General features: G+C 34.1%; 1 protein-coding gene across 1 annotated transcript in view; it reads left to right on the forward strand.

Annotated features, from left to right (window-relative positions):
* ATP8A1 (ATPase phospholipid transporting 8A1) overlaps positions 1-27,658 on the forward strand; it is a 95,231-nt gene that overhangs the window by 58,692 nt on the left and 8,881 nt on the right. Inside the window, exons 26-35 of the mRNA XM_031553281.1 lie at positions 4,117-4,300; positions 4,404-4,514; positions 9,031-9,105; positions 9,236-9,358; positions 11,709-11,787; positions 13,934-13,995; positions 17,685-17,741; positions 18,165-18,272; positions 25,915-26,003; positions 26,436-26,528. Coding sequence (XP_031409141.1) covers positions 4,117-4,300; positions 4,404-4,514; positions 9,031-9,105; positions 9,236-9,358; positions 11,709-11,787; positions 13,934-13,995; positions 17,685-17,741; positions 18,165-18,272; positions 25,915-26,003; positions 26,436-26,528 — 981 coding nt within the window. The remainder of the gene's footprint in view (positions 1-4,116; positions 4,301-4,403; positions 4,515-9,030; positions 9,106-9,235; positions 9,359-11,708; positions 11,788-13,933; positions 13,996-17,684; positions 17,742-18,164; positions 18,273-25,914; positions 26,004-26,435; positions 26,529-27,658) is intronic.

Genomic DNA, 27,658 nt, shown 5'->3' on the forward strand with positions numbered 1-27,658 from the left:
ATCTAAATGAAGAAAAACAATACGTAATACTCCTCAGTGCAGTCATTCAAGCAAAGTATTTCTGTAGCAAAGCCTGATACAGCAGCATAGCTCCCAAACAAAATAATTGGGATTGCATATACCCAAGAAAATTGTGTTATCCATCAAGAATAGTCTCAGCAAGATTAAAAGACTGATCTTAACTTTAAATTAATACTCTAGTTAACTACAGGTTTCAATACGTCTGGCTTCTTTTATAGAACTTCCTCTGCAGGCAAAACTTAACATCTCTGCCTTTCCTGTAAGCCATCAGTGATGCTGCATAAGCGCACAGAAATGTGACAGCTACACTGCTAAGTGATCTTTATTTCCTGAAGTTGACAGAAACACCTTTATGTTATTGTTGTTATTATTCCTGATTGTTTTGGTGTTCTCTTATACAACCAAGCATTTAATCCTTTCATGTAAACTTTGTTAGAGCTCTAGGCTTACCTTAACAGGGGAACTTTTTTGAGATTAAACAAAATATGATATGCATTTTTTCAAGCATGCACAATATGAAAACAGTTTGGCTTGCTTTTTAATGTTCTTGGTTTTATATTAAAAAGGGCATTATAATTGATAGCTTCTGTGTTTTGGGACTTTATTGCGTTTTTACAGCTTCAAGCACAAAACCCTCAAATATCTCCTTAGTACTACATCACCTCTTCTACATTTGAAGGATTGAACTAAAAGGGAAGTCAAATCATTAGTAGCTAGATAAATAAGAATTGCTCCTATCAACTTTCAAAGGGCTTGCCTTAGCCCAAGTGATTTATGTGTGAAAAAACAGAAGCAAGGACTTTTCGTTACAAGATCGTTGGCGACACAGAGTATCTATTAGAAATGCAATCAAAAATCCCAGAGCTGTGGAAATAGCTGTTATTTTTATCAGTGTCTAATAATTAGAAGTATAGCCAGTTAATGTTTTCAAAATATTTCTGTTTTGACCTTTGTAATAGTGTGGAAAAAGCTGTTGGGTATAGGCATAGTGAATTCAGAAACAGATATTCAGAGTCTTCTGTAGTCCAGGTGTCCTGCTGTTTCTCAGTGTAGAAGTGCTGTAAGCATGAGATCTCACATTTTTAGAGTTCTCCATATGTTTGTTACATTCAATTCCATTTTGTTTTACATTGGGTACTATGCCTGATTATAATTGCTTTAGAAAATGCACAGCAGTAGTCTTTCCAGTTTTACTCATTATAACAAATAGCAAGTTGTAGATGGGTTGAATGTAGAATGTTTATTTCAAAACTGTTCCTTTCTTTTCTTTGCTTGAACTACATTTTTTGCTGTTTGAGAAAATGTTATTTTTGTTTCTGTTGAACTGTTGAGCCATTGCAAGGTATTCTGTACATAGAGTTGTCATATATTGCTAACCTCTCTGTGACAAAACAACAAAAAGTACAAAATGAAGGTTTCCATTCTAGCAGCGTTTTCTGTGCTATTTCTATATTTCCGTAATATTCTCAGGTCATCTGGTTTCAATGCATATCTAGGTATATGCTCTGACATATTTTGTGGTTGTTTAAAATTGGCTGCAGGTTTAAAACTAAAATATTTGCTTGTAGCATTCACTGTTCTAATATGTACATATTCAATACCACATACTTCTCTGAAGTAGAAATTCTGTCAAAATACTTTTTGCTGTTAATGCTCTATCTTCAGTGTATAAAATTGCCTCTACTTGTTTCTGATTTTGAAGACAAAAATTATCATTTTAATTAATACAAATCACTTAAATGTATGGTTGTGACTATATTAAAATGTCAACCTTTTTTCCATCCATATAAAAGCACTAAACATTTTGAACACTTCTTTGTTTTAAAACTACAAATTTCTTTGTTTTCTTTGAAGTGTACATACCATATTCACTTGTTTGGAGTCATTTCTTACCAATGAATTCTTAATAAGAGTAGCCATAACACAAGAAGCTGACAAATATTAGTAGATATTTTACTTCAAAAAATCTTCGTATGTTATTAATTCCAAGCAGATGTTTGGCTTAAAGACTTAAATAAACAGAATTCCAGCTCTGTATTGGTTTCTGAATAATGTGTGCAATAAGAATGTCAAATTGATTATTTTGTAGTAAAAATGCATCACTCAGAATAAACAAATTGCACGGGAGGTGGTTTGGTGGTGGGTTTTTTTGTTGGTTTTTTTTTTTGGTGTCTTGAATTTAGATGTATCCACCAAACATATTGCTTTCACTTGGCAGAGAAAGTAAATGCCATCTTCCAGCTGCCTCTGTAATATTTTCTGAAAGGCTAGTAAGTCATTCTTCCTGGAAAGTTGGAAAGATTTTTGAAGTTATCAGGTCAGAAGCTGACTAATGCTGATCTTGATATCATACTCATCAGCAGTATTCAAATCTCTAAAATAATTTTTAAAAAAATCTTTGAAGTACTTCTTAATATACATGGACCAGAGATTCTTCTAGAGGACTGTTGCCCATAAGCTTTCATTCCAAGTTCACCACAAAGTTGTACTCATCCCAGTGGCCTTTCTCAAAAATCTCATAGCAGGCGCTGACATACTGCTACCTTCAGACTCAATACTATTTAAAAAGAAGGCTGTTGAATGTGGAGAGTTTAATTTGATTCTTTATCTTAAAGACATGAGGTATTTGTTCTATTTTGGAATTTTTTTGGAAGGGACGCTATTCAGACATAACTGCGCTTTTGTGGCTTTCATTTCTGAATTTGTTCCCAAAAACTTGTTTTCTATTATTCTTATTTTATATTATCCTATTTTATTCTTTTGGACCTGGAAGAATTAAGTTAAGATATGAACATCCCTATATAACACTTAACTCCAAAATTCTGGCACTTCAAAGGGGATTCTTTTTCAGCCTCAGCTACAAAATACCACAAGCTCATGGTGTCAGGGTGATTATTGCTGTGAGTGCATAAGGAAGACTTGGAGAAAATAAATTACAAATACACATTTTTTTCCTCAGTTTTGATTTTGTTTCCAAGGGCAAGTTTTCCTTCTTAACCTTGTTAAGTTTTTGCATAGAGGCAGTCAGAATTAGTTATCTGGAAAGATATGTGAGGAAAGGATTATTATTTCATCTTCTCTTCACTGGATGCACATCCCCAACTCCACAAAAAATTCAGCTAGATGCAGCAGAGTTCATGTTTTGAAATGTGAATTGCTTTCTCTGCAGGAGGCAGAGAAGAGCAAGGTTTGAGTTTTTGCATTTCTTCTGTTCTTCCAGCATCCCTAAATGACTCATTCAGGAGCGGTCTGGTTGGCAGTTCCAGTGCCAGGAAGCACAAGACTGGATTGACACATTTCTTAGAGTTTGGTCCTTCCCTTCCTTACCTTGTGAAACATGCCTGTGCTGGCACATAATTTTTGTAAATTATTTGCAGTTATCATATCTCAAATATATGGACTGAATTTCAACTTCAAAATAGAACATTGTGAACTTGAAATTGAACATACACATGTGACATAATGAAAGATGGAACCAAAACTGATACAGTTTGATCAACAGATCTCTTGAGAATCATCTGTGAAATAGTTTGTTCCTTCCCCATCCACATTTCTTGGCGGTTGGTGCAAACAAATGAAGAAGTTACTAGCAGTTACATAGAGCGAAGGATCAACAATCCGTGTTCAAACTTGCATCCTCTTACTTAGCATTGTAGGTTATGTTAACGTATTGGTGCTCCACACTTGTTACTTCTGCCTGTTTGCTTTGATATCTGCCTCTTAAATTTATAAAATAATTTAACAGAGAGGAAAATAAAAACGTATAAAAGCAAAATGAAAAGCAACCTAAGTTACTATTAGTAGTGGCAGTGCTGGATTTTCTTCCATTACTCCATTTTAGGGGACCATTACTGTTTGACTTGCGTGTCTCTAGTCCTATTAATAACTTGTTTCAACAAATCCAAAGTTTCTGTGAATTTTTCTGGGAATTTGCTTTTGCCTTATAGTGTAAAGGCCAACAAGAAGACAATATCATTGTCTAGGATGTTACTCTGGTTTTAGTGCCTTCTCAAGGAATAAAGTATGTTTTTCAAGGTTATTGATTTGAAAGTTCTATTGTGTGTTTTTTTTTTTTTCTTTTCTGTTACACCTTAGGGTATCTCCACTTCAAAAATCTGAAGTTGTAGAAATGGTCAAAAAGCAAGTTAAAGTAGTAACTCTAGCAATTGGTGATGGAGCAAATGATGTTAGTATGATACAAACAGCACATGTTGGTGTTGGTATTAGTGGAAATGAAGGTCTACAGGCTGCTAATTCTTCAGACTACTCAATAGCTCAGGTAAGCCGTTATACTGTAAAAGACCAGAATAAATTAGTTTAACATCAAATTAATATCAATCTGTGGGCATTTTCATTATATGTTTGTTTCTCATTTTTTGCAGTTCAAGTATTTGAAGAATTTGTTATTGGTTCATGGTGCCTGGAATTATAACAGAGTGGCTAAATGCATCTTATATTGCTTCTACAAGAATATAGTCCTTTATATCATTGAGGTAATTTTACAGTAAATGTTACTTTATAAAATTAAAACTCTATTATTTTTGAGCTTTTGATTATTCTATATGATTTTTAAGAAGCATTTAACTTCCAGTAAACAGTAGTGATAAATCTTTATTGAACTCAGTAATTATTATTTTTTTACTTTTTAAAAGACCTCCGACAACAATCTTACTAATAAGTATATAAGTAGCCTTAAATTTACCATGAGATGTGTGTGTTTAAGCTCTTCGTTGAGCTGATGTCGTTAACTGTCCAATTTGTAAACTGAAGTCCTTTTTCAGGTCTCTACTGAACTGTGTTGTGCTGTTTGGAACAATCCTTATGGTTTTTTATATACATGCTTAATTACGCTGTTGCATGCTTTTTGCTTGTTGAGGTGGTAGCCATGCCTCTTTAGGCTCTACTTTGAAACAGGATTACCTTCCTAAAGGTAACTGACCTTTTTTTCTCACTTGCAATTTTAAGCAGAATGGTATCTTGTGAAAAATACAGTAGTATGAGAGGACTGTGGTGTAATAAATATCAAGTATGTAATATTTATTTACAACAATTTGTATTGTTAAGACAGCATGTGTAGCTGTAGTTCTCAAGACCTTCTGGACCATTGCAACCTTACAACTTTGAGTGTATTTCTAATGAATTTTTATAATATATATCCAGTTGCACTATTTGTATAATTCAAGCTTTAAATTAACAGTGATATTGTGAGTTAGAAATATGGAAAAAAATGTTTCAAGCTTTGATTAAACAGTAATTTTTACAAGTAAATCTTCCACATTTGTATTGCAGTGTGATTAATGTAGATGTAGTTTTCAACTTTCGTGATCACATTGCAGCCTTGTGGTTAACAATTATTCTTAAAAACATTTTATTTTTTAATACACTGTCAAATTAATGTCTTGAACTTCCACAGTATGTATTTAATTTTGACTGAAGGAAAATGCCTTACTCCTGTTAGAGTTGATGTAAACATTAGGATAATATTTCTGATTTTGATATTTATATTAGTGACCTTCTACTGTTGCAATATTTGAAAATATTTAAAACTTTTTATTTTATAAGTAGCAGTAAGTATACAGACACTTTAGAAAAACTTGTAAAATAGAAAGCCATAGGGGAAAAAAAAAAATTATTGAACATCCTTTCTGTTTTATAGATGTTTTTTAGATCCAACATTTCAAAAATCAGATTATCTGATCAAATTATCTTACTTCCATAATTCCTGATAAGTAGTTTTTATATCAATTTTTTTTTCAAATTTTCAAATTTTTTCAATTTTTTTCAACATTTACTGAAAAACAGTATTAGGTGTTTAAAAAGAAACTTACGAAGTTGGGCTTTAGAACGTACTTCTTGTTTTCTTTAATTTTCTCTTTTTGTCACCTCCAAACATACTGTAAATGTGTAACTTAAATCAGATGTAAATATTCCACTAGTTGCATTCTTTCTGAGAAACTTAAATGCAAGGTGCAAAGATGCTAGAGTAAAAAATACAAAGTACCAGCAGTAGTTGAAGCCTCAACCTGCTGAGCAGACAGGGGGCAAAGAGATTGTTTTTATGTGGATGTTGACCCTTTACATATCACACATACAAGCATTTTGTCATATACACCCTCTCTGGAAGATTAGAGGACTTCTACTTCAATTACTATATATACCCAACATTTGTCAGCTCCAAATCTTTCACAGACGTTAATGGCTCATGTCAATGCTGTGAGTGAATGGGCAGAAATTCATCAGTGAATGTTTCTGGAAAGGACAACTGCCAGTCTTGAATCTCTCTTTTCAGTTTTTTTACAGATCAGGCGTGGGAGCAGAGAGCTCAATGAGTATTTGTAAGCTGCTGCTTAATATGCAGAAATGCTACATCAGGAAAACGTCTGTGAGGCCTTTGTGACCACGCCTCTTCTGTCTTGGAATTTAGAAAGTAATACTATGAAAGACATGTCTGGAAGGTTTTTTTGTTTTTTTGTTTTTTTTAAATACATTATTAGCTGAAAATAATTAATAATGCCTGCCTTTACTTCATATGTGCATGTTATATTTTAAATGTCTGCTCAGGAGAAACAAGTACTATAATGGATTCCATGTAATCTAAAATGCAGTCTTGTTCGTAGACAGCTGTGAGGTGAGGTGAAATGAGTGCCACAGGTTTCTTGGTGTAGGAATGCTAAAGGTTTATAGTAATGCTTCATGTTCTCTGAATAGTGATTATCAACATCTAAACTATTGAAAAGAAACCAGAAGTGATCAGTAATAACTTTTTTCTCCACTCTGTATTATGACTCAATATATATTTAAATATGTACCTCATCTTTTATATGGAACTAGTTCCAATAACATTAAAGGTTATATAGTGAAGTATGATTATAATGCATGTAAAGTGTACTGACTTCAGTTTAAAAAACGGACAGTGGAAAGCAGTTTGTGCCCACTTTTTTGCATTATATGGTTTGAAAACAGCAGTGTAAGGATCTGCATTGAGATATATCTCATTTTATGAACCAAAGTCTTTTATTTTGAGAGAAATTCCATGACCACTGAACCACAAAATGGTCTGAATTTTCACTTCTCCCTCTTACAGTCCAAATTACTTCTCAGACCCCTCTCTCCTTTCCTCTCATTACAGAGATGCTTGCTCAGTAATTTGAGCAGTTTGATAGGGAGAACAGACAAAATTACCATGATGTAAAATAAGTCATAAATACTCATGTTTTGCTCATGCTGTTGCCTTCATCCATTGTCCCCCATAACCAGAAAAACAGTTGTCTGTAATTAAATTTCCCACTGTGAAGAAAGAAACTGTGTGTTTCTTGTCACTGTCACTATTAATACCGTATTCAGCTCCATAGAGTTTGGTCTTCATGTAAGGTTATGGGTATAATTTTCTTCCTAGACTTGTATTTTTGTTAAACTGTTTAACATTAACAGCAAGGAGACGTATGCACTTAAGCCTGGCTACTAAGGAATAAGCCTCGCTTATTCCTTAATGATATTTTGCTTTTACATCACCCTAAACCATTTCAAATTAAGTGTTTTTAAAAGGGGCAAATCATGTATTGTTATCTGTCCAGCAGTCCTCTACCAAGAGCCATCTTCCTAGTTTGGGGGTTTGATAACGCAGGAGCTATGCCTAATGAAGGAGTTGAAAAGAAAAAGGCAGTTGAGCACAACTTGTCTTGAACAGTAGTGATGAGGTTCTAGACTAGATTCATGCTTTAAGCTTAGTTGTAAAATATCAAAAAAACCATGTTGATGTTTAGTAACGAACACTCATACTACTCTCATGCTCAATTACTGAGAAAATACTGCTTGTAAAGATCGAATTTCATCACAGCTTAATCGTAATGCCCACTCCAATAATCCAAAAGTAAAATACACAACATTTAATAAAAATCTGATTAATGAACAACTATGGAGTAATTCCCTTGAATAACATTGCTTTTCAAGTGAATAGAATGAAATATTAGAAAATAGGATGTTTGTTACAACAGAAGAAACTTAGAAGATTTCTGAAACTTTGTTGTGTTCTATGACTTTGTATCACAAAGAAGCACTTTTGTGCTTCTTATATACAATCTTGTTCCAATAATGGGACATAGTTATTTTTACTTTTTATTTATTACTTGAATAAGCAGCAGTTTTAACTGGATTTCAACTCCTGTTTTTCATATTAATAGTTGCTAATTTCAATTTTTTTTAAGTATTTGCAAAAATGTTCAGACATTCCTCCATGTAATAAAAGAATAAGTTTGTCCATAGAATCTGATTATCTGCACATTAGCCTGTGTATATATTGATAAACATGGAATTTGTAGCAATTCGTGCTCCCATTATGAAGTCAAACAAAATGAAAACTGTAGCAGAGTCTCTGCAAAGTGGCATTTGAAAGTTCACTTGAAAGACATGAGCCTTAAATTAACTAGAATATTATTTAGGTAATCCTGACTTCTGATACCTTACAATGACTATTTGTCAAAGACAAAATAATTTTGGCATAACTTGCTAGTAAAACATCCTCTCCTGTCATGACATAATTCTCCTGTCATTCAAATAATGTAAGTGTGAGGTAAGAAAAACAAGAAAGTGGTTATGTTTTGCTAAAGAATGTGAGAAAATGTGGGTTTTTTCCATGTTTCCATGCTTTTAGGAAAGTAATCCTGTTTCATTTTAAAATAAATAAATAAATAAACAAACAAACCACAATACAAATGCATTGAGCTAAATTACTCTTAAATTATTAAAAACATGAAATTGATTTTGAAAATAGCTACCTCCCTGAAATATTTCCATATTTAGTTGGAATTGCTAACATATTAGACTAGATTGCCCATCTGTTCTGAAAGCAAGTTATTTCTATAATAATTTTTATCATAGAGGTTTAGAGCAGAACGCTCTCAACTGTATTGTAAATGTGTTCTAGGAATACCCTGTTTTGTAAAGTTGAAGAAAAATCTGTTTATTACACTTTGCAAGACACTTGCGTAGTATGATTCTCCTCTTTTTCAGATCTGGTTTGCTTTTGTCAATGGCTTTTCTGGACAAATTCTCTTTGAAAGATGGTGTATAGGCCTTTACAATGTGGTAAGGTTGTTTTTGTGTTTTCATTTTCAATCATAATCATAAAGGCGTCTTGAGTAACAACTCTGAATAATCCTTAAGCGAGGCTTCACTTCTCAACTCTTGCAATATGTTTTTTTAATCCGCATACTAGATGTTTACAGCAATGCCTCCACTGACTCTTGGAATATTTGAAAGATCCTGCCGAAAAGAAAACATGCTGAAATATCCTGAGTTATACAAGACTTCCCAAAATGCACTGGACTTCAATACCAAGGTAGATAAAAATCAAATGTAATTAAAACATAATTATCTTTAGGAGACGATATTTATTGCTACTGTTTCCAGTTGTCCACTTATCCATAAATTATACAAATCATATTTGTCTGTTTACATTGAAATGTGGAAATAGACAGCAACCATTATTTTATTTTCAGCCTTGATTCTTTTTCTCTGCTGGCAATAAAGCTGTCTTCTACAGGCAGAAGTGATTAAACTTCTCTGTCATTGGTTTGTATGTGTTTGTACTGTTATATGAGAATGGATTACAGAAGCCTGTGGAGAAGTGTTTCAGAGGACAATAAAATCTGTCATTAGATTTGTAGAGGGAGGGACATGGTTCAATTCTTTGTCAGTTTGGGGTTGTGATTTTACAATTTAATTTTGAGTTTTGGGAAAAAATACTTGAATACAGTTAAAAATGCATCAGAAAGATCAAAACAAATTTGCAGTTACTTCTAGTAGAAAATATCTTATTATTTCTTAATATCTCTATATGACCTTGGAGATTAAATAGTAAAAAAACACAGGACTTATATATAAAACATGCCATTTCTACAGATTTGTCCATAAATAATCTGTATTAAGAGATAATTAAACTATTTCCAGAATCTGTGCAAGCATTGTGACATTTTAAGGGTTCCTTTTGATTTGATTTGACTTTTCTGCATATAATTAGGACTTTGAAGTAATGTCATTGTATAGTGAAGTTGAAAACATTTTTAATTTGCCACTGAATACCTGTTAAGTGATGATTCGTAGTTTGTGGAGAGCTGATACCTCCTACTCTTGTGCCACTTCTCTTGTGAAACCGAAGTACTTTTACAGAGAATTACTTGTCTAAAACATCCCCAAATCTTGTCTGCGTGAGATTTTTCTCCTTCAGCTTCACTTCCTCTCTTCACTCACAAACCTGAAAATGATAAGGAAACTGTCATTATGTCACTGCGAATGCTTTAACAATGCAAGACTTGCAATGGTCTGTTAATTCAGGCACTTCTGTGTTGTGATAGTTTTAATACAGTAGTGTACATCATGAGTTACAGTTCTGTTTTTAAATGATAACTCTGTTATACATATATATTTATTGCACAGCTGTATTGTTCACTTCCTTGGAAATTCTATGGCTCTTCCCATACGATACTTATTAGAAGTAAAAGTCTACAAAATTCCCAGCTATGTAAGCTGAATAGGTGTTGTTAAAGATTTGGAAACATGACTGTCTTGAATGTTGATGCAGATGTTTGTTATGGTAAAAGGGATCAAAGGTTATGAGGTCATGACAGAGGTTAAAGGATTAGCATGTGACAATAAGAATTGGCCAGGAAAATGGAAAAGTAGAACTAATTTTTCTTGCATCCACCTGTGCTTTCTGTCAAATAAAAACTTCTGGTAATGACATAGCAAGAGGGAGAGACAAAGGTTAATGAGTAGCACAAGTTCAAATGTGCAAAGTGTTGGAGTGTAAATTGGATCATACATCGTAGGGTAGTTGTATAATCTAACAAAAGACTTTGAGACATTGTGAAAAATGTGAGGCAAGCAACTTAATTTCAATTGTTTGAACATCTGAACTCTGATAATACACGATAGTTAGTTCTAATAAAGGCTGTAATTGTCAAATACATTGCTAATGGGAAAAAAAAAAAAAAAAAATTGCTATCCTGAAGGTGCTGGTTACAGATATTAAAAAAAAAAAACTTAAGAATATGTACGATATCTATTACGGAAAGCATCAGAAGGTTGTTTCTGGATAAACTTAATACATTTGTTTTTGGAAGTATTTTTAATAAATGGAAATAAGTTCGAAGTTAATTCAATTATTTTGAAAGTACATTAAAGAAAGACCCGTGTGATGAAGGTGTGCATGTAAGGAGAAATCTTTGGAAGATATTATTTGTCTTTTTTAATTTGTGTGTGGAAATATGTAGGTAAGTTTATGTAAACTCGTGATTTGTTGTTCTGCCTTAAAAATTGTTACGCAAAAAGTAAATTATAAAAACTGAAGTCCTTTTTTACTTCCCTTCCTTAGAATGTAGCAATTGTTCCACTTGTCTGGTTTAGTTTATTTTCTTCTGATGATACTCCCATATGTATAAGTTTTAATTGCCTTTCTGATTTGAAATTAAAAGGAGGAGATAATACATACTTTTTTTTCAAAACATAAAAATAAACAAATGACCCATGAAGAGCTAAGAGGCAGAAAGTGCCTGTCAGTTATGTTACTTCACAGTGGTGGCCTGACAGAAACACGTTTTGTGAATCTAACACACAGATGAAAAGAAAGGTCAGGGTTCATAGAGCTAGTTTGTTGCAAATGGTTCTCATGGATTTCTCTTTTCCCTTAGGTTTTCTGGGTACATTGTTTAAATGGCCTCTTCCACTCATTCATTCTGTTTTGGTTTCCACTAAAAGCCCTCCAGCATGGTAAGTGTTATGAAAAATAAAAAAATAAATCTCAAAAGGTACTGAATTTCTAAGTAACTTTTTTTATGTAGTAATGCTTTATTAATACTGATAGCTTTGTGAGATAGTGTTACTTCTAGAACTGGAACAGATGTAGTCTATTTAAATGTTTTATTTAAAATGTGTTTAAAAGTAGAATCAATACTGTCTACATAAAACTATAAATATGCTTGAAGTAAATTTAAACTATGGAGAAAATTACTATTTAATTGTTATCTTTGTATAATAATGTACTGTGTAAAATACTTAAAAGATCATAAATCACTAAAGTCCTTTGCATTGACTCTTATTTTGTAAGTCTCTATTGGCTGTGGATACAGTCTTTCCTGTTGCTTCAGGGGTATATAAACCCAGTAGCTTACATCTGTATCAGTAGACTTGTGACAGATCAAAGCAGGTCATCCTGGACAGCTCAGTCCTGTCGCTGTTCTAGCTTAGGTGTCATATGTGCACCTGAGATGTAGAAGGAAACAGGATGGTTGGGAGGCACACCATATTAATTGTCAAAGACTGAAAGAGTTATTTCCAGGTTGTGGGAATATTTGTGTTTATGGCAGCTCTAATAGGCCTTGGGATGTTTTGCCTCCACATTGTAGAAAATATAAACGTAAGAATAGCTTGTGCCTTATACTTTCTCTGTTAAATTAGTAGTCATCTCAGCTTTCTTGATAACAGCCAAGCAATTCGCTCTAGAGCAATTGGTAGCCACCAACCTCCCCATTCAATACTAGACCAGGCTGCCCAGGACCCCATCCAACCTGGCCTTGAACACCTCCAGGGATGGGGCATCCACAACCTCTCTGGGCAGCCTGTTCCAGCACCCAACCACTCTCATACTGCAGCTTGAAATTCATAATAAAATCCAAATTCGAAGTTGTAGTCAATCTGTGTAAGAGACTGATGCATTGCATAGCACAGAATAGAGGTCATGTGAACAGTAAATCTGTGATATCTGGGTAAAACTACTGGATTCCTGCAAGAGCATTCTTCCAGTGTGGATCTCTCCTGCTCACAGTAGAGGAGCTAGAGCTGACCTGTTTACTGACATCAAGTCCGGAAAAAAAACACTTTCTGTCATTGTCTCCCTTCCTAAGGAAGGGCTGGGTGAGCAAGGGGAGCAGAAATAAGACTAGGGGTTTGTGTGCTTGGTGTGTAGTACAACAACAGCTTCCTGTAGATCCAGCTGGTGCAGAGTTTCTGCAAGGGGAGAAGAATGCAGGGTAGAAGCTGCTAAGTGTATATAAAGAAGGAAGAGAAAATAATGCTTACAGGTTCTTACATCAGAGAGATCCAGTAGAGAGCAGAACTTCTGTGAACGGGTCTCTGTCTCCACATATTTCTTATGAAAGAGACAGTGCAGGAGAATTCTGAAAGAAATGAAGAGAGTAATGGAGGAAGAATGATAAATAGCACAACTTTAAGAGTGCATAAAAGTGCTTAGTCTTAGCGGTCCAACAGTTGGGAACTGTCGTAGTTGTCTGCTTATGCCTGTGTTTTATTTCATTGAGTTCTTTACTGCTATGTATATATATTGTTAAGCAACAGAATGCAAATTTGAACAGATATTTATTAGTACATTGAAAATCTTGAAGATTATGGGAGTCACGGGGAGCTCACAGCCTTTTCTTCAAGTGCTTTTTTGTATTTACTCTTTAGAATCAATAAATATGTGGACAAATAAGGCTAAGTGGAAAATTTCAAACTGCCTGCATTGTAGTAGCATCTACAAGAAATAGTTGAGCAGAGAATACCTATGAATTTTTAAAAATTTTCAGGATTTGTTTCATGGAACCCAGACTCTGGACAGTATGCAAAACTAGGGTCTACACTCTATTTATTATCATCTGGATATAAGAAGTAATAAGGACATAGATCTTGACAGAAAAATTTTCTGGAAGTTCATCAATATAGCAATCAGATTTGTACATACAAGTAAGCCTACCAACTGCCACTTCTTTTGTATAAACTTCAAAATAAGCAGTGCCTCAGCTTTGTTTTTAGGCTTCCAGAGCTCTTGTTCCTTGTGGTGTGCTGTTCTATCCAGAGATAAAGTGTCAATAGAGTATGGTACTATTGAGTATATTTAAGTGTTTGCTTCCTTCCGCAGGCACTGTATTTGGTAATGGTAAAACTTCAGATTATCTGCTTTTGGGAAACACCGTTTATACTGTAAGTCTTGCTACAGCTATCTAATGCTTTATCAACTGTTTGTCTATACTGACTCTATCTTTAACTCCTACAGAGATGTTTTTAATTATTATTTATGATTCTCTGTATTGAAGACTTGATATGAAATGATACTTGGATGACTCTGAGAAACCTTGAAGTGTGTTTTGCATTTAATTCTGATTTTTAAAACAAAGTAGTTTAATAAAGATGCAGAAGGCTCATCCATCCTTTACTGGAAACAGTCTATTTTTGAAATAGTGAGAACTGTAATTCCCTAATTAACAATTACCATAATTTAAGTTAAATTTCTGCATTGGAGACATCATGAGTTATCGTGTGTGGAACTGCTTTGTTGACTTGAGAAAGTATAAGTCTCTACTCCCTCTCTTAATTAGTAATAGGAACTTGAAGTAAGGGCATAACCACATGCAACTAAGACTTGTTTTTCAAGGTAGCCAAACTGCCATAATTAATTAAACTTGACCACACCTAATGGTAATCTTATGTTACTCTTGTGCTTACTAATCTTGCTTTTTCTTTTAGTCTTTATATCTCATAAAACAAAGTGATGAAGCTAAATACTTGTTTCTCACTTACTGAGAATATCCAGCAGGTACGGGTTTTTCAAGAACTTTTAGAAGCAGAATTAGACCTGCTCACTCTCCTCTGGCCTTCAAAGTTCAATGTGTCTACCAGAACCACTTGGCATTTGAAATGAAACAGTTCTCAGGGAAAGAGGTTCTCTGCATCAGGTTCAGACCCTACTGTTTACTTATAAGTTGCAACCTGACTCAGTTCAGCTGATGTTGTGAATTTTACAAAATGTATACACGACTTGTGTAATTTCACTTATCCTACGACCTGAGTCAGGTTTTCTGACAGCCAGCATCCACTTCTACTCTTAAAGCATCCTTAACAATGGCCATCATTCTACAGAGTGGATATCTTAAAGCATCCTTTACAGTGGCCATCATTCAATTGAGCAGGTTAGCACTGTACACATTGTTAAACCCAATTATTCAACATACTGCTGTAATCACAGATGAAGTTCTGTCCTGAAATGGTCTCAGAACTTCATCCTAGTAGTGGTTCTGCTCTGTCTCCTTTTGAAAGCCAAGCTTGACACCAGAAGAAAACAAGTTACATATGGTATACTGAGAGACTAGTGGATTAGGGTTTACTTCCATTATTTGGACAGTCATCCATCAACTGATGGCAGTCTTGAAATCATAGCACATCTGAGCATCATCTGTTATATCAGGTGGCTCACAAACATCAAAGCCTGCTTTTTTAAATTTACAGTAGCATTTTCCACTGCCTTGAGAAATTATTTCATTTCTGATACTTTCAGTATCATAGTGTGGGGCTGGTTGTTACTGTTTGTTAGGCTGCATCCATAAATGTTTAGAGGCCACAATAGACAGTGCAAATCTTCTGTCACTTTCTGCAACTGGTTTTCTACTTAGAGAGCTGAAACCTCACTGTCCTGAGAGTCTTAATTGATTGTTACTACCTTACAAAATGGTCAAGAATTCCAAATAAACTATTACTTCACCATTTTAAGTCCAGACAACCTGCTCTTCCTTTTGCTTTCCTTCCCTTCACACTGAAAATCTTGGGAGGGGTGAGTGTTGCAATTGCTGTTCCTACCCTTGCACAGGAATTCAAGGAGTTCTTGAATACTCTTGAAGATATGAGAGACTTTCAGTTTGGGGATGTGGAACAGTGTAATGTGAAGAGGGAATTTATTCACACAGTCAGTATCTCCTTTGACAGCAGCCTTCACTGTTTTTGTTTTGTGTGCATGGTCTATGCAACGAGACTTCTTAAACTGATCCTAAAGGGTAATTTCTCCTCTTATGTCAGATTCAAAAATAACAAGCACATGTAACAGTGAGAAATATTTTTTCTCCATAATTCATTTTTTCATGCATCCAAATATAGCACCATGACTGGATAGACTAAGTAAATTATAACACTCATCATGGTCCTTAATTTTCTTCTAATGAGATTTCACACCATTTTTAAATAATGAAATTGTGGCACAGTTCCTTTTTTCTTTTTTTTTTCTTTTTTTATCCTTATTAATGCACCAGTAGTTGAAACAAGGCACTCCAAACTCCAGATTAAAAGCATAAACCTCTAGGTAGGGTGAAAGCTTTCTAGTGGGATTTTGTATCCTTCTGTGCTCCAGACAAAGTGCAAGAATTGTCAAATATATTTAACTAGTGATTTTCAGCTTCTGATGGAAGGAAATTACTTCTGAGTTTTTGAGCCTCCTTGAAGTTCAGCTACTGATGAAGTCCCCACTTAAATGATTGCTCCAACATGGCCAATAAACCAGATTTTTAATCATATATATTTGAAACTAAAATGTAGCTGTTAGAATTTGGTCTTTGTGGCTCGTGTATTTTGGATTGTAGAAAGCAAAACTTGTAATACCTCTTCACGCATGTGCTAAAATGATATCCAGTATTTCTTTAGTGAATATAAAACTTATTTTTGTAAATTTCAAAGGAAAGAGATAAACAGTTTTATTGACTATTCATTGCTGTTGAATTGTAGATTTTCAACTACTGCTCATCTCTAAATTAAAATGGAACATGTCATATTGGAGAATAACATGATGTGTTCAGGGATTGCTCCATAAAAAAAGAGTCAAAATAAGAAAAGATAAAAAATGAGAAAGAGGAAGGAAAATAACATAAAACAGATTCTGTGTGTTATTTTGTACACAGAACATAGGTTTTGGACTGTCAGTAATGGCTCTGGCTTTTCTGAGTTTGGTGAAGGTGACTCTTGAACAAAATACTGCTGAATTGAAGCAACTTTTTTAATTTGGATTAATGTAAACTTAAACAATTGCAGGTTTTCAGCCAAGCTTCTGTATCTTCAGAATCTCTCTTTATGTAGAAAGTTGAAGTCATCCTCTCAATAGCTAAAGACCATCTATGATCTCTTACTGACTGCAATGAACTACAGTTGGAATACTTTTCACACACCTCTCTGTTAACCAAAATAACTAGCAACTTGGTTAAAGGCAAACTTCCAGTATTGTAGGAGACAAGGGGAATGTTTAAGATCCTTAATATAAAACAAGAGTACTCCAGACAGAACAAATGAAGATTATTATTTGAAACTAATAATACTTTATTACGTGCTCATTAATTGCATTTACTTTTAAAGTTTGTAGTCTCGTTTTACTTGGTCATTTCAAATGGACACTTAAACTTCAGATCTAAACTCACACACTTAGAGAGAAACAGGTAAAGTGCAGCTAGCACAGTCTAAAATAATTTTATTTAGGAGCTGTTGAGAATTCTACATTTTTGGAACACGTTATTTTAAATCAGACGGGCCATTCCCTAGCTTTGCAGCTCTATAGAAATGACTGCATTTTGTTTTACTAATTTCTACTGCATTGGTACATTGGAACCTGTTGCATTGACCTATGTATTGACACACAGACAGTACTTTGTTGAATATTATTAAAGAAATCTCATTTAAATTGAAGAGATTGATTAGCCTTTCTCTTATTTGTGCAAGTAAACATAACATAAATTACAGAAATAGTGAAACCTCTTATTCTATGTTCTCCTGAAAGATTAACCAAATAATTAACTCTGTATGTGTTCAGTAAGATTTTCATGTTAAATAAGAATCCCCCTCTCTCTTTCTCTTTTTTAAAGTTTGTGGTTCTAACTGTATGTTTGAAGGCTGGATTAGAGACTTCGTATTGGACTTTGGTGAGCAAATATCTTTATCACATTCTCAAGTGCACTATAAAGTATGATGGATGAATTATTATTTTTTTTCTTATTATGTCTGGCTTTTGCTATAGTATCAAATTAAATTGTGCTAACTCATGGGAAGATAGAAAATACATACATTAAAAAAATGATGAATAGTGAAAAGGAGGAATTTGGAGTAAGGCTTAAAATCATCCTAGAAAATCAAATGACTGAATTGTTTGTAATTAAGCTTAAATTGGTTTAAAATGTAAATGATATTGCTCCTGAAAATGTAAGCTTACTTTAAGAAACTATAACAGTTAATACTAGACATTGGAATGTTTATCAGAAATGCGTCATAAACAGTAAGTAGCAAAGGTCTTTTTTTATGTCATAATACATCTACGATGATTATTTTGTTTTTCTTTGTTTTAACAGTTCAGCCATATAGCTATCTGGGGCAGCATAGCACTCTGGGTAGTGTTTTTTGGCATCTACTCTTCTTTGTGGCCAGTCATTCCTATGGCACCCGATATGTCAGGAGAGGTAAAGTATATTTTAACTGATCTCCGCATGTGCACAAAGAATACTTCAGGTTTTAGTTCAGACCTAATCTGTATCGGATCCTTCTCTTAGCTAGAGGTACGTGAGATGTTTGATTCTTACTATACCTTCAATATGGAAGTCATGTTTATTGAAAACAGGATGAAATTTTACTCTTCTGGAAAAAAAAAAAGCTCAGCTAACATGCTGTGATTACATGGTCTAGCAAGGAAGAGTTGACAAATAAGGCGCATCACAGATTTTACTTTTCTAAAGAGAGGTCTTAACCAAATTCAGAACTCAAAATTACAGCACTGAGTTGGCTGGAGATTTTTTATACTTAAACAGCACATGTAGTACATTGCTGAAAGCTGTCTTCTAAACTCTAGTATGTGTCAGAAATTTGAGTTGCCGCAACATTGCGTGAGCAGCTGAGCACCATCACACATTTACTTTTCAATTAGTGTTGTGCTTGGAATGTATTATTCTACTGTTTCTTTAATCTTTTAGTATAAATTTTGGTTTCTGTTTTATTACTATCCTATTTGTGTAAACCTATTGTGACTATTGCAAATAGTACTAAATCCAGAAAAGATACACAGTTGCTGCTTGTCCTTATTTAATGGAACTTCAGTCCCAAATTCTCAAAACTATTCATTTCTAAAAACATCTGAAGCTTAGTATTTATTCTACAGACACTAATATCTGTTTCTGGGCATGGCTGTTGGGAATAAGAAGGTGAGAATACCTGTTTGTTTCAAAAAAGTACTCCTCCGATTGTTCTCAAATCACATCAACAAGATCAAGCCATACACAAGTAGGAGAGTAGGTGCTTTTAACTTTGCTTCTATCATGTAATTCAGCAATTTAAAAACACCTGCACAATGGGGGAAATGTAGTGAATATCCCTCTCTTGCTTGGAGTTAAATCAGACCCACAAATCTCACCTCCCACATAAGCTGTTATGGGAAAACAAGTATGTAGTCATTTATGTAAGTACTAAATTACAGTGGAAAACACAAGGAGTTGACTTATGTACTTCTTAAGTACTTGGGCACCAAAGAAAGAGGATGAAATTTATGTAATTTCCTGCTGGTTTTCCTCTCTACTACAACCTCTAACTTTGCTATATATAGGTAGATTTTATGTTAACTTGTTGCCTCCATTACTCAAAAAAAAAAAAAAAATTATGTACATTATTCTAAATTGATTAAAGCTATCGTACCTAAGCATTTTTCTTCATATTCACTATATTTTTAGAAGAAATTTCAGAATATATCTGGAATTTGTCATGTGTGGTTTTGATTTGGTTGGTTTTTTTGTTTTGTGTTTTTACACTGTCTTGTTCAAGCCAGAAGAATGGCTGTAGCAATAAGAACAATGTGGGCAGCAGGATGTATTGCACTTGATAAGGCATAGAGGTGGCTACTTCACAGTTGAAATAGCTGAATGTTTTACTTAATGCATGTTCAGTCTCTGAAGTTGTAAACGAAAGATGTCACTGAAAGGAATTCATTTCCTACAAACTTTGCAAAATATTTGCTTGTAAAGTGAGGTTTCTGCCCATTAAAAGTAAATACTCTTGCAATTTGGATTCCATGTGACACCAAAGTAATATGACTTACTAAGTTAAATAAATGAATTTGGGTAAAAATGTATCTGTGATTGAAATGTATCTAGTTATTTTGTTAGTAGGAATTTGTGGCTTTGCTTATGTATATATAGTAGTACTAGATGCACACAATTGTTGGAGAAGTTGTTTTTTTGCTTCTTTTTTTTCTAAGAATTTAGCTAGAGGCCTCTAACATTGGAATGGTCTCTTTTAAACTTCTTATAGACCTTAAGTGCTCATTTTAAAAACTCATCTAGCTTTTTGAGCTATATTCTTTATGGACAAAGACCTGTTGACAAATACAGTGCCTCAGGTGGGAGCCAAGGTTTTTGTATGCTATCCTGGAAGCCTCCAGGGCAGATTTGCTGGGTTTTGCTGAAGTAAGTCCACGTCTCTCCTAAGTATTCCAACTAAAAGATTCACAGCTGTGCAACATACTGTGGTATGGTAGAAAGAAGTGCACATGGACATCTCTACTTTTCTATGCAAATGCTGCTTGTCTGATTCCTTCAAATGTATAAGTCACACTTGAAGATTTGTGCTATCCAGATACGTTTGGCAGAACTTAAAGAAACAAGCTGACCTGTGTTTCAGTAGCTTTTTGTCTGTTTTGCCTCAGCCTGGTCAGACAAAATGTGCTGAAGGGAATGTCTGATTTTTTTGTTGTTGTTGCTCTTTTGTTTTTTGTTTTTTTATAAGCAGGTTTTGTACAAATCCTAGGATTAGATTTGGGAACTGCATATTTTTTCCAGTACTAACTCGGTGGCCAAAACTGCTGACAGCAACCTGTGTCCAAATTCATTCTTTAATTTCACAGTGCTATGACTTTAACTGGTCTGAAACTGGAAAGCCATTTCATTTGGAAAAAAGTGCAACTCCAGACTACAAAAAGAACATTTTCATTGTAGATCTGAGTAAGCCAACTGTGTTAAACTCTTCTACACTAACTGACTTTTCTTTCACATACAACATTCACAAAGAGAATAAGTGGAGTATACTCTTAATACGTTTTCAAGCACACCTACAGTATTTTTTCATTTTAAAGCCACGTGCAGTTTGCATAAGTAACTAAAAGTAAATTATGAATCTCTTCTTATTGAATATTTACTTTGTACAAACTCTTCCATATGCAGAAGACTGTTGTGTGATGCTGAACAAAACACATCTCCAATCTGTCATCGAGTGGATTAGCAGGAGAAATTTGTTCTCCTGTTTTGCCATACTGTGCAATATAGCGCCTGAAAGAAAGAAATGATGCTGCAATTAGTTGTTCTGCATTTTGTCTGTGTAATCTTCTTGCAGTAACTATGCATTAACTAATGAAGTTTCTGTAGCTTACATCACCTAATCAGACTAACTATTTGAATGGGTGTCAGTAGAATCTAATGTTCATAGAACCTTCCCATTAAAGCAATAAAAATACTGAATTTCTATGCTAGTATAAGTTATTTTTCTGAAACAAATATGAGTGTGGTTCAAGTTGAAAGGATATAACTGGGAGGGAGGCATGAACAACTTAATGTCTATTTTACACTCATACAAATCCTGACTCTTGATACTGTTTTATGCTTTGAGTTTTTAGGGGGGCGTTATTTTTTTTGTACACCTGATTAATGAAGTAGCTAAAAGTTCTAGAATTTACTGGAAATAAGAAGTATGATATTAAGATAAAAACAAAAGTTCAGTATCTGCAGAACTGTTTAATTTTTTTTTATTTTTTTTTTGTACTCTAGATGTGCACTGTAAAGTTCTCCAGAACCCCAAAACAATAATCAATATCTATGTCTGTCTTCCTCCCTATACCTATGTGAACTCTTGTTTAGGGAAATAAAATTTGTTTTGCATGTATGTTTTAATGGAGAACAATATTGCTTCATAAAAAAGTTTGATGAGTTATTGAGGATTTTTTTAAGTGAATCAAAATTAATCTCACATTTCCTTTTTAATGTTACCTCACAGTCCTAATACTTAACACATTTTATCTTATTAAGTTCTTTAAACAAGAAGTTTGCTTTTAATTTTTCACCGTTGGAATCCAAAAGCAAGGAATTTTCATAAGCGATTTTTCTTTTCCAAGTTATCGATAATGTCTCCATTTAATTTCCTTTAGTTGGTCTCTGTTTTGAGTGTTAATAACATACAATTTAGTTGTACTTAGTCTCTAGTACTAGATATTTTTTAGTCAGTTCTTGCTGTTTCTATATTTATTTTGTTTTACCATTGTGGGCTTCTTTGGTGGCTGCTTGTTGTTGATGCTCTTTTTTTTTTCTTTTTCTTTTTTCTTTTTTTTTTTAACATAACTTTTGAAATAATCTGGATTTTCATAAAATGCAAGGAGAGTATTAAGTATCTATAAATGTAGTTCAGAAAGGAAGAATGAACACTCCTAAGCCACTCCTGTGAATATGTAGTAAGGTTCATCCTTGCATTTCATCCTTTTCTGGACTCAAGTGTCTTACTGTGGTCAGAGATAAATGCTAATCTGATGATTCACAAATCTAGTATTGCTCTATTGACTTCATTAAGGTTTATATTCTGTCATCACAGTAATGCTTCTTGGAGCTTTAGGATTTATAGTGAGCTGTGTGTATTTATTACTTAAAATGTTATTTATTAATTGTGTTGATATTACTGGAACTGTATTTCATCCCTCTGAGGGATACCTTTTCTCTTTTGTACCTATCTGCCATGAGGAAAATTCATGGCCCTGCAATGACCTAGTAGTATTCTTAGCTGAAGAAAATCAGAGAAACTGGGGGAGAAAGTGACAGCGGGCCTTGTAGCCATTTTTCTTGTCTCACAGGGGAATTGTTCAAGTAAGAACTTCTGAATTCTGCCTGCAAATATCCCATTATCTGCTTCTTAATTACTACTTTCTGTTTTTATTTTGAATGTATTTTCAAAAAATGGGGGGACTGTCTTTTTAATTCACCTAATAAGCAAAGTTCCTACTTAATAGGACCTATGGGATTTTTATTTTTTTTTAACTGCAAAGAGCAAAGAAGCACTGCAGGCATGACTGCAGCTCCTTGTGGAGACTGCTGCACTGGGAATTAGTTGCAGATCTGTTTTAGTATTACAGTGCTAAGTACTTTGACATGTATGAAGAAAAATAAGTAACTAAAACTAATGAAGTTGTCTCTGAAGGCAGCTGAGAAGAAAAACTTGTTGATTTGAACTGCTTGAACCAACAGTTGTTGGTGTTGACGAGATGTTATTTTAATAGTTCTGTGGTTTATGGGGAGAGGATATGTACACAGATGGCAGATGAAGTAAACTAAAGCAAGAATCTTCATCTTTCTCTTTTTACTTTCAGAAGGCTATTGTTTTTTAAGTCTTTAATAGCTGTTTCAGAAGAACATTTCATAGTGAAGAAAAAGGAAATATTTTTGTTCATTTTGGCATGTAATTTCCTAATATTACACATCCTTTAAAACATTTTGCCTCCAGGATTTCTAATCCAGGAATGATTTTCAGTCCGTCTTTTTATTTAAAAATATGTCTGTGTGTAGCACTTGGTAAGCAATGTTGATTCATTTTAGAAAGTCCTAATATTGAGCATGAGCTGTGCAGACGACAAATTATTTATCTACCCTGCAGGATTTGTTTGTTCTACAATAAACTAGGCTTTCCAGCTCTCATTTTGGATTACTTCTGAATTCCCCTGGGAGCCACTTTTGTGGCAGATTCCATTTGGTTTCACAAGGCCTAAAGGGGGAAAACTTGGCATAGACCACAAATCTCTCACATTAGGAACAATTTGTAAACCACGAACAGAGGCAGCCAGAGTCCGGCCCCAGAACAGGCTGCTCCTGTTAGTGCCATTGTCTGGAAAGGATTGGTTTGCCATTTCCCAGATGACCTGCCTATGTGTAGAGAGATGTGAAAAGTTAGAGACAAAAATGTTTTCTACAGAGTGAGGGGGGAGCTTTCTTGTACAGAAAGGAAGGAAATACCTCTGTGGGATTTTATTTTCCCCTCTTCATCCAAAAAATACAAAGAGGCCCTCTGTCTTTAACACGAATGTCGGCTTTAAATCTCTTAGGTTTGGATTAACTCTGTTAAAGAAAAAAAATCTGACAGGCTTTCAAATATGACGCAGAAAAACTTTTTTTTTTTGCCTCAATTCATGTTGTTCATTTGTAAAGCCAAAGGCTGGATGGACTGAATAGTAGGCGCCAGTTGTTCCTTCATTCATAGTTAGCATTACAATGGTCAGAATTAACATCCTAAGACCTACATTATCACTTTTGCTGTTTCACCAGCAGACATTTAATACAGGGTGGCTAATGCAAGGATAGCTCTTAGTTGTGTCCTATAAATTAAAAAATGTTATTAATAATAGGAAGTAACAGTTGTAATTACTCCAAGTTGTGGCTTTTTCTGCTTTTTGTTTTTGTTTAGGAAACCGTTATTCTGTCTAATTTATATTTAATTATAAAAGATCTTGTAAAATGTAGTTATGATAGACATTTCCTATTAGCTGTTTTCTTAGGAAATTAGTATTTAATCACCTATGCCAAAAGTCATGTTTTGCTTATAAATGGACTGCGCAGATACATTTTTCTTCACATTCTGATAGAAAGAAAATCGGTTTGGTTTTTATTTTCCCATTGAAGCTGTGAATTGGTTTGGGTTTTTTGAACCTGTCATTGCTCGGTACTTATATGTTTGCCAACAGCCAATGGCAAAAATAATTACTAAACTCTCAAGGCAGTATCTATGTCCTTTCCACATAGCTGTCAAATGTTTACCAGGTTTTCCATTCAAATACAGTCTTATGCTTTTAAGAGAATCGGTCGAAATTTGGGTACAAAAATGAGGTGGATAGGAGTTTTTGCCTGTATAAAAATGAGAATTTTTTCTGAAAAATAATTCATTTTAGGCTTTACACACATAACGTACCAAGTATAACTCTAAAATATTCAGAGATATGCATTCAGAAGTTGGGCTTCAGCTACTGCAAGCTACTTACATTGTTCTGCTTATTGATTCTAGTAGAGTTTTAACTTTTTTATGTTAGGCACTAAAGTTTATCTTTTCAAAGGAATTAGTCTCCAAATAATGATACAAGGATTTCAAAGAGTATCCTTGTGTAGCAATGTTATTTCCAACCTCTGTGTAAATCTAATTTCATTTCAGACGTATCTTAATAGTGGCTGCAAAATAATCTTTCAGTATTATGCTTTTTTAATTCTTTGCATCCGTAATATTGTTAATGTAAATACTTGAACATGTACTTACAAAAGTAGAATGAAGATTTTCTTGTGAAGTCCATATGTTCTGGTACTTGTTTTGTATTTAGTTTTAGTAAGTAAATAAACAAGTTACAAAAAGAAAAAAATCCTATGTATTAATAGAGGAAGGTGTATAAGAATGGAAACACAGCAGAGAGCATTAACATATTTTACAAGTATTCCACTATATATTAGCATGTTCATTTAAGGCTATGTTACATACTTACATAATTATGTAATTAGTTGTTAGATCTCATCTTTAAACAGTTTGTGCACGGGAGTCTGTAGCAGTGTGGGAGTAGTGGTAGAGGGAGTTCTATTGGAGACAGCTCAACTTCAGCCTGAGTTACAGTGCAAAATGACTGTAGCAGCATCCAGTATCCATAGCAAGGGTCAGTAAATCATTACAGCTGCTAGGGTTGATTGCAAATGAGAGATGTATTGACAAAGTTTGGGAGATGGGCTTGAGGGGGGTCACTAAATCTGATTTTAATGGAAATAGCTACTGTCAGTGTAGTAATATAGAGCAGGGATGTGGAGGGGTAGATTCCCCTTCTCTAAAAGAGCTAAGCAGCACGATCTTTTTACCAGCATCTTAACATGAATTAGTGCGTGCTGTCTACTGCTCTTTTATAGCAAAGGTGTTAAAGTTGTGTTTTACATTAGACGTTCTAGAACAGTTCATTTAAACTTGATTTTCATTGTCTCAACCAAGTCATTGATGTTTCTACATTGTTTTTTGTGGGTTTTTTTTCTAGTTCTCTTCGTAACATAATCTTGTGCTTTCTTCTTCCAGGCAGCTATGATGTTTAGCTCTGGAGTGTTTTGGATGGGACTTTTATGTATTCCCATGACAGCTCTGCTTTTTGATGTAGTATACAAAGTGTGAGTACAAAAATACTGATGTTCATGCAAAAAGTGCTGAATTTTAAGCATGTTCTTAATTACATCAATAGCGTGTTCTAATTACAACAGTAGGAAAAGCAAATAGAGATCAGCTCTGATTTTATGAAATTATTTTTCAGCTTGTTTTTGACGAACCTGGTGTCTTGTTCAGTCTCAGACCCCTGGTGATAAATGTTACTAGTATTTTAAAGGCTTCAATAATTTAGTGCCTGTTTTTTGTTTCTAATTTGCAAGAACAGATGATGAAACACATTACTCAGACTTGCTTTACCACATTTATTAATTTAAGGCTAAATTTTAAGTTACCTAGGAAAATGGATTTGAATATTGAATGTGCATATGTACGTGTTAAAATAACTATCTTTTGCTTTCAAAAATCATAAATCTGACAGTATTTTGTATTACTTACAGAGTAAAAAGAGCTACTTTTAAGACACTGGTAGATGAAGTTCAGGAATTGGAAGCAAAGTCTGAGGATCCTGGGGCAGTTGTACATGGCAAGAGGTACTGTAAAAATCTAGATATCAATGTCTTCTATATGATAATAAAATCAGTAATAATAATGACGCTTCAGCATGTATCAAAGGCAAAATATTACTTTCTAAAACCATGAAACTAAATAGAGTGAAAAGCATTTTGTATAGGTATCTGTAGAAAGGTTTGGGGTCTACTCAGCCTGCATGTTTTTCCATGAGCTTAGATGATCAAACTTTAATCCTGTCACTTTGTGTTAACCATCAAAGTAAAGGCAGTTTAAAACTGCATTGGTCAATAGCATAGTTACAAATCGGGCTTAAGCATGTAAAAAATAAATAAAAGCGTTCTTGATGACATAGGAAAAAACAGCAAAATCTGTCAGGGACCTGTTGAAATTAAATAGAGCAGACTGGCACTGTATCTAATGCTAGTCAAGAGCAAATAAATTTGACCAGAGTTTGTGAGGTAGGAAATAACTTGAACTTGACACTCCACAATTCTCTTATTACATCCTCTATTATGTGTCAGGCAGGTAATTTGAAAAGGGAGAAGGTAAAATTGAGAAATTGGACAATTTTCATATGTAAACTTAGTGTGTGCTTAGTGAAATACTTGCATCTTTTTAACTCATGCATAACTTGTATCCTTGAAAAGGACTGAGAGATGACAAAGTATGCTCCTCCCACTACTCACTTCCATTTCATTAGTGCCATTTGACTGAACTGGGACCTTCTTTCCTTGCCTTCATTTTCATGACTTCTGTGAAGTTTTACAAAAGCCAAAGCTGTTGATATTTGATTTTCCTCTTCTTTTTCAATTTTGGACTGCTGTTTTCTCTGATATCTTTGTGGTAAAGGGCTAAACTAAGAAGGCTTTATAGGAAGAAAGGTATGCACGTAAGGAGAACATACAAATGCAAGGAGACATTTCTTTTATCATAGTTCCAATTTCAGGAGGCACCTTCTGTTCATAAGGATAATTAGTTTTTGTGTCTGTTTTAATCTTGTAGTATCCTTCCTCCAATCCTGTGGGAATCAATTTACTGGAATTTACCCAGTTGAGACTAAATGACGTTGGATACCAAGATGATGACCAGCATTTCTAATGGGTGGAATATCTAAGCTGGTTGCTTTGGATGCCTTTCTCTAGCTGCATAT

Source organism: Meleagris gallopavo, chromosome 4 (assembly GCF_000146605.3).
Source record: "Meleagris gallopavo isolate NT-WF06-2002-E0010 breed Aviagen turkey brand Nicholas breeding stock chromosome 4, Turkey_5.1, whole genome shotgun sequence".
Classification (NCBI taxonomy): Eukaryota; Metazoa; Chordata; class Aves; order Galliformes; family Phasianidae; genus Meleagris; species Meleagris gallopavo.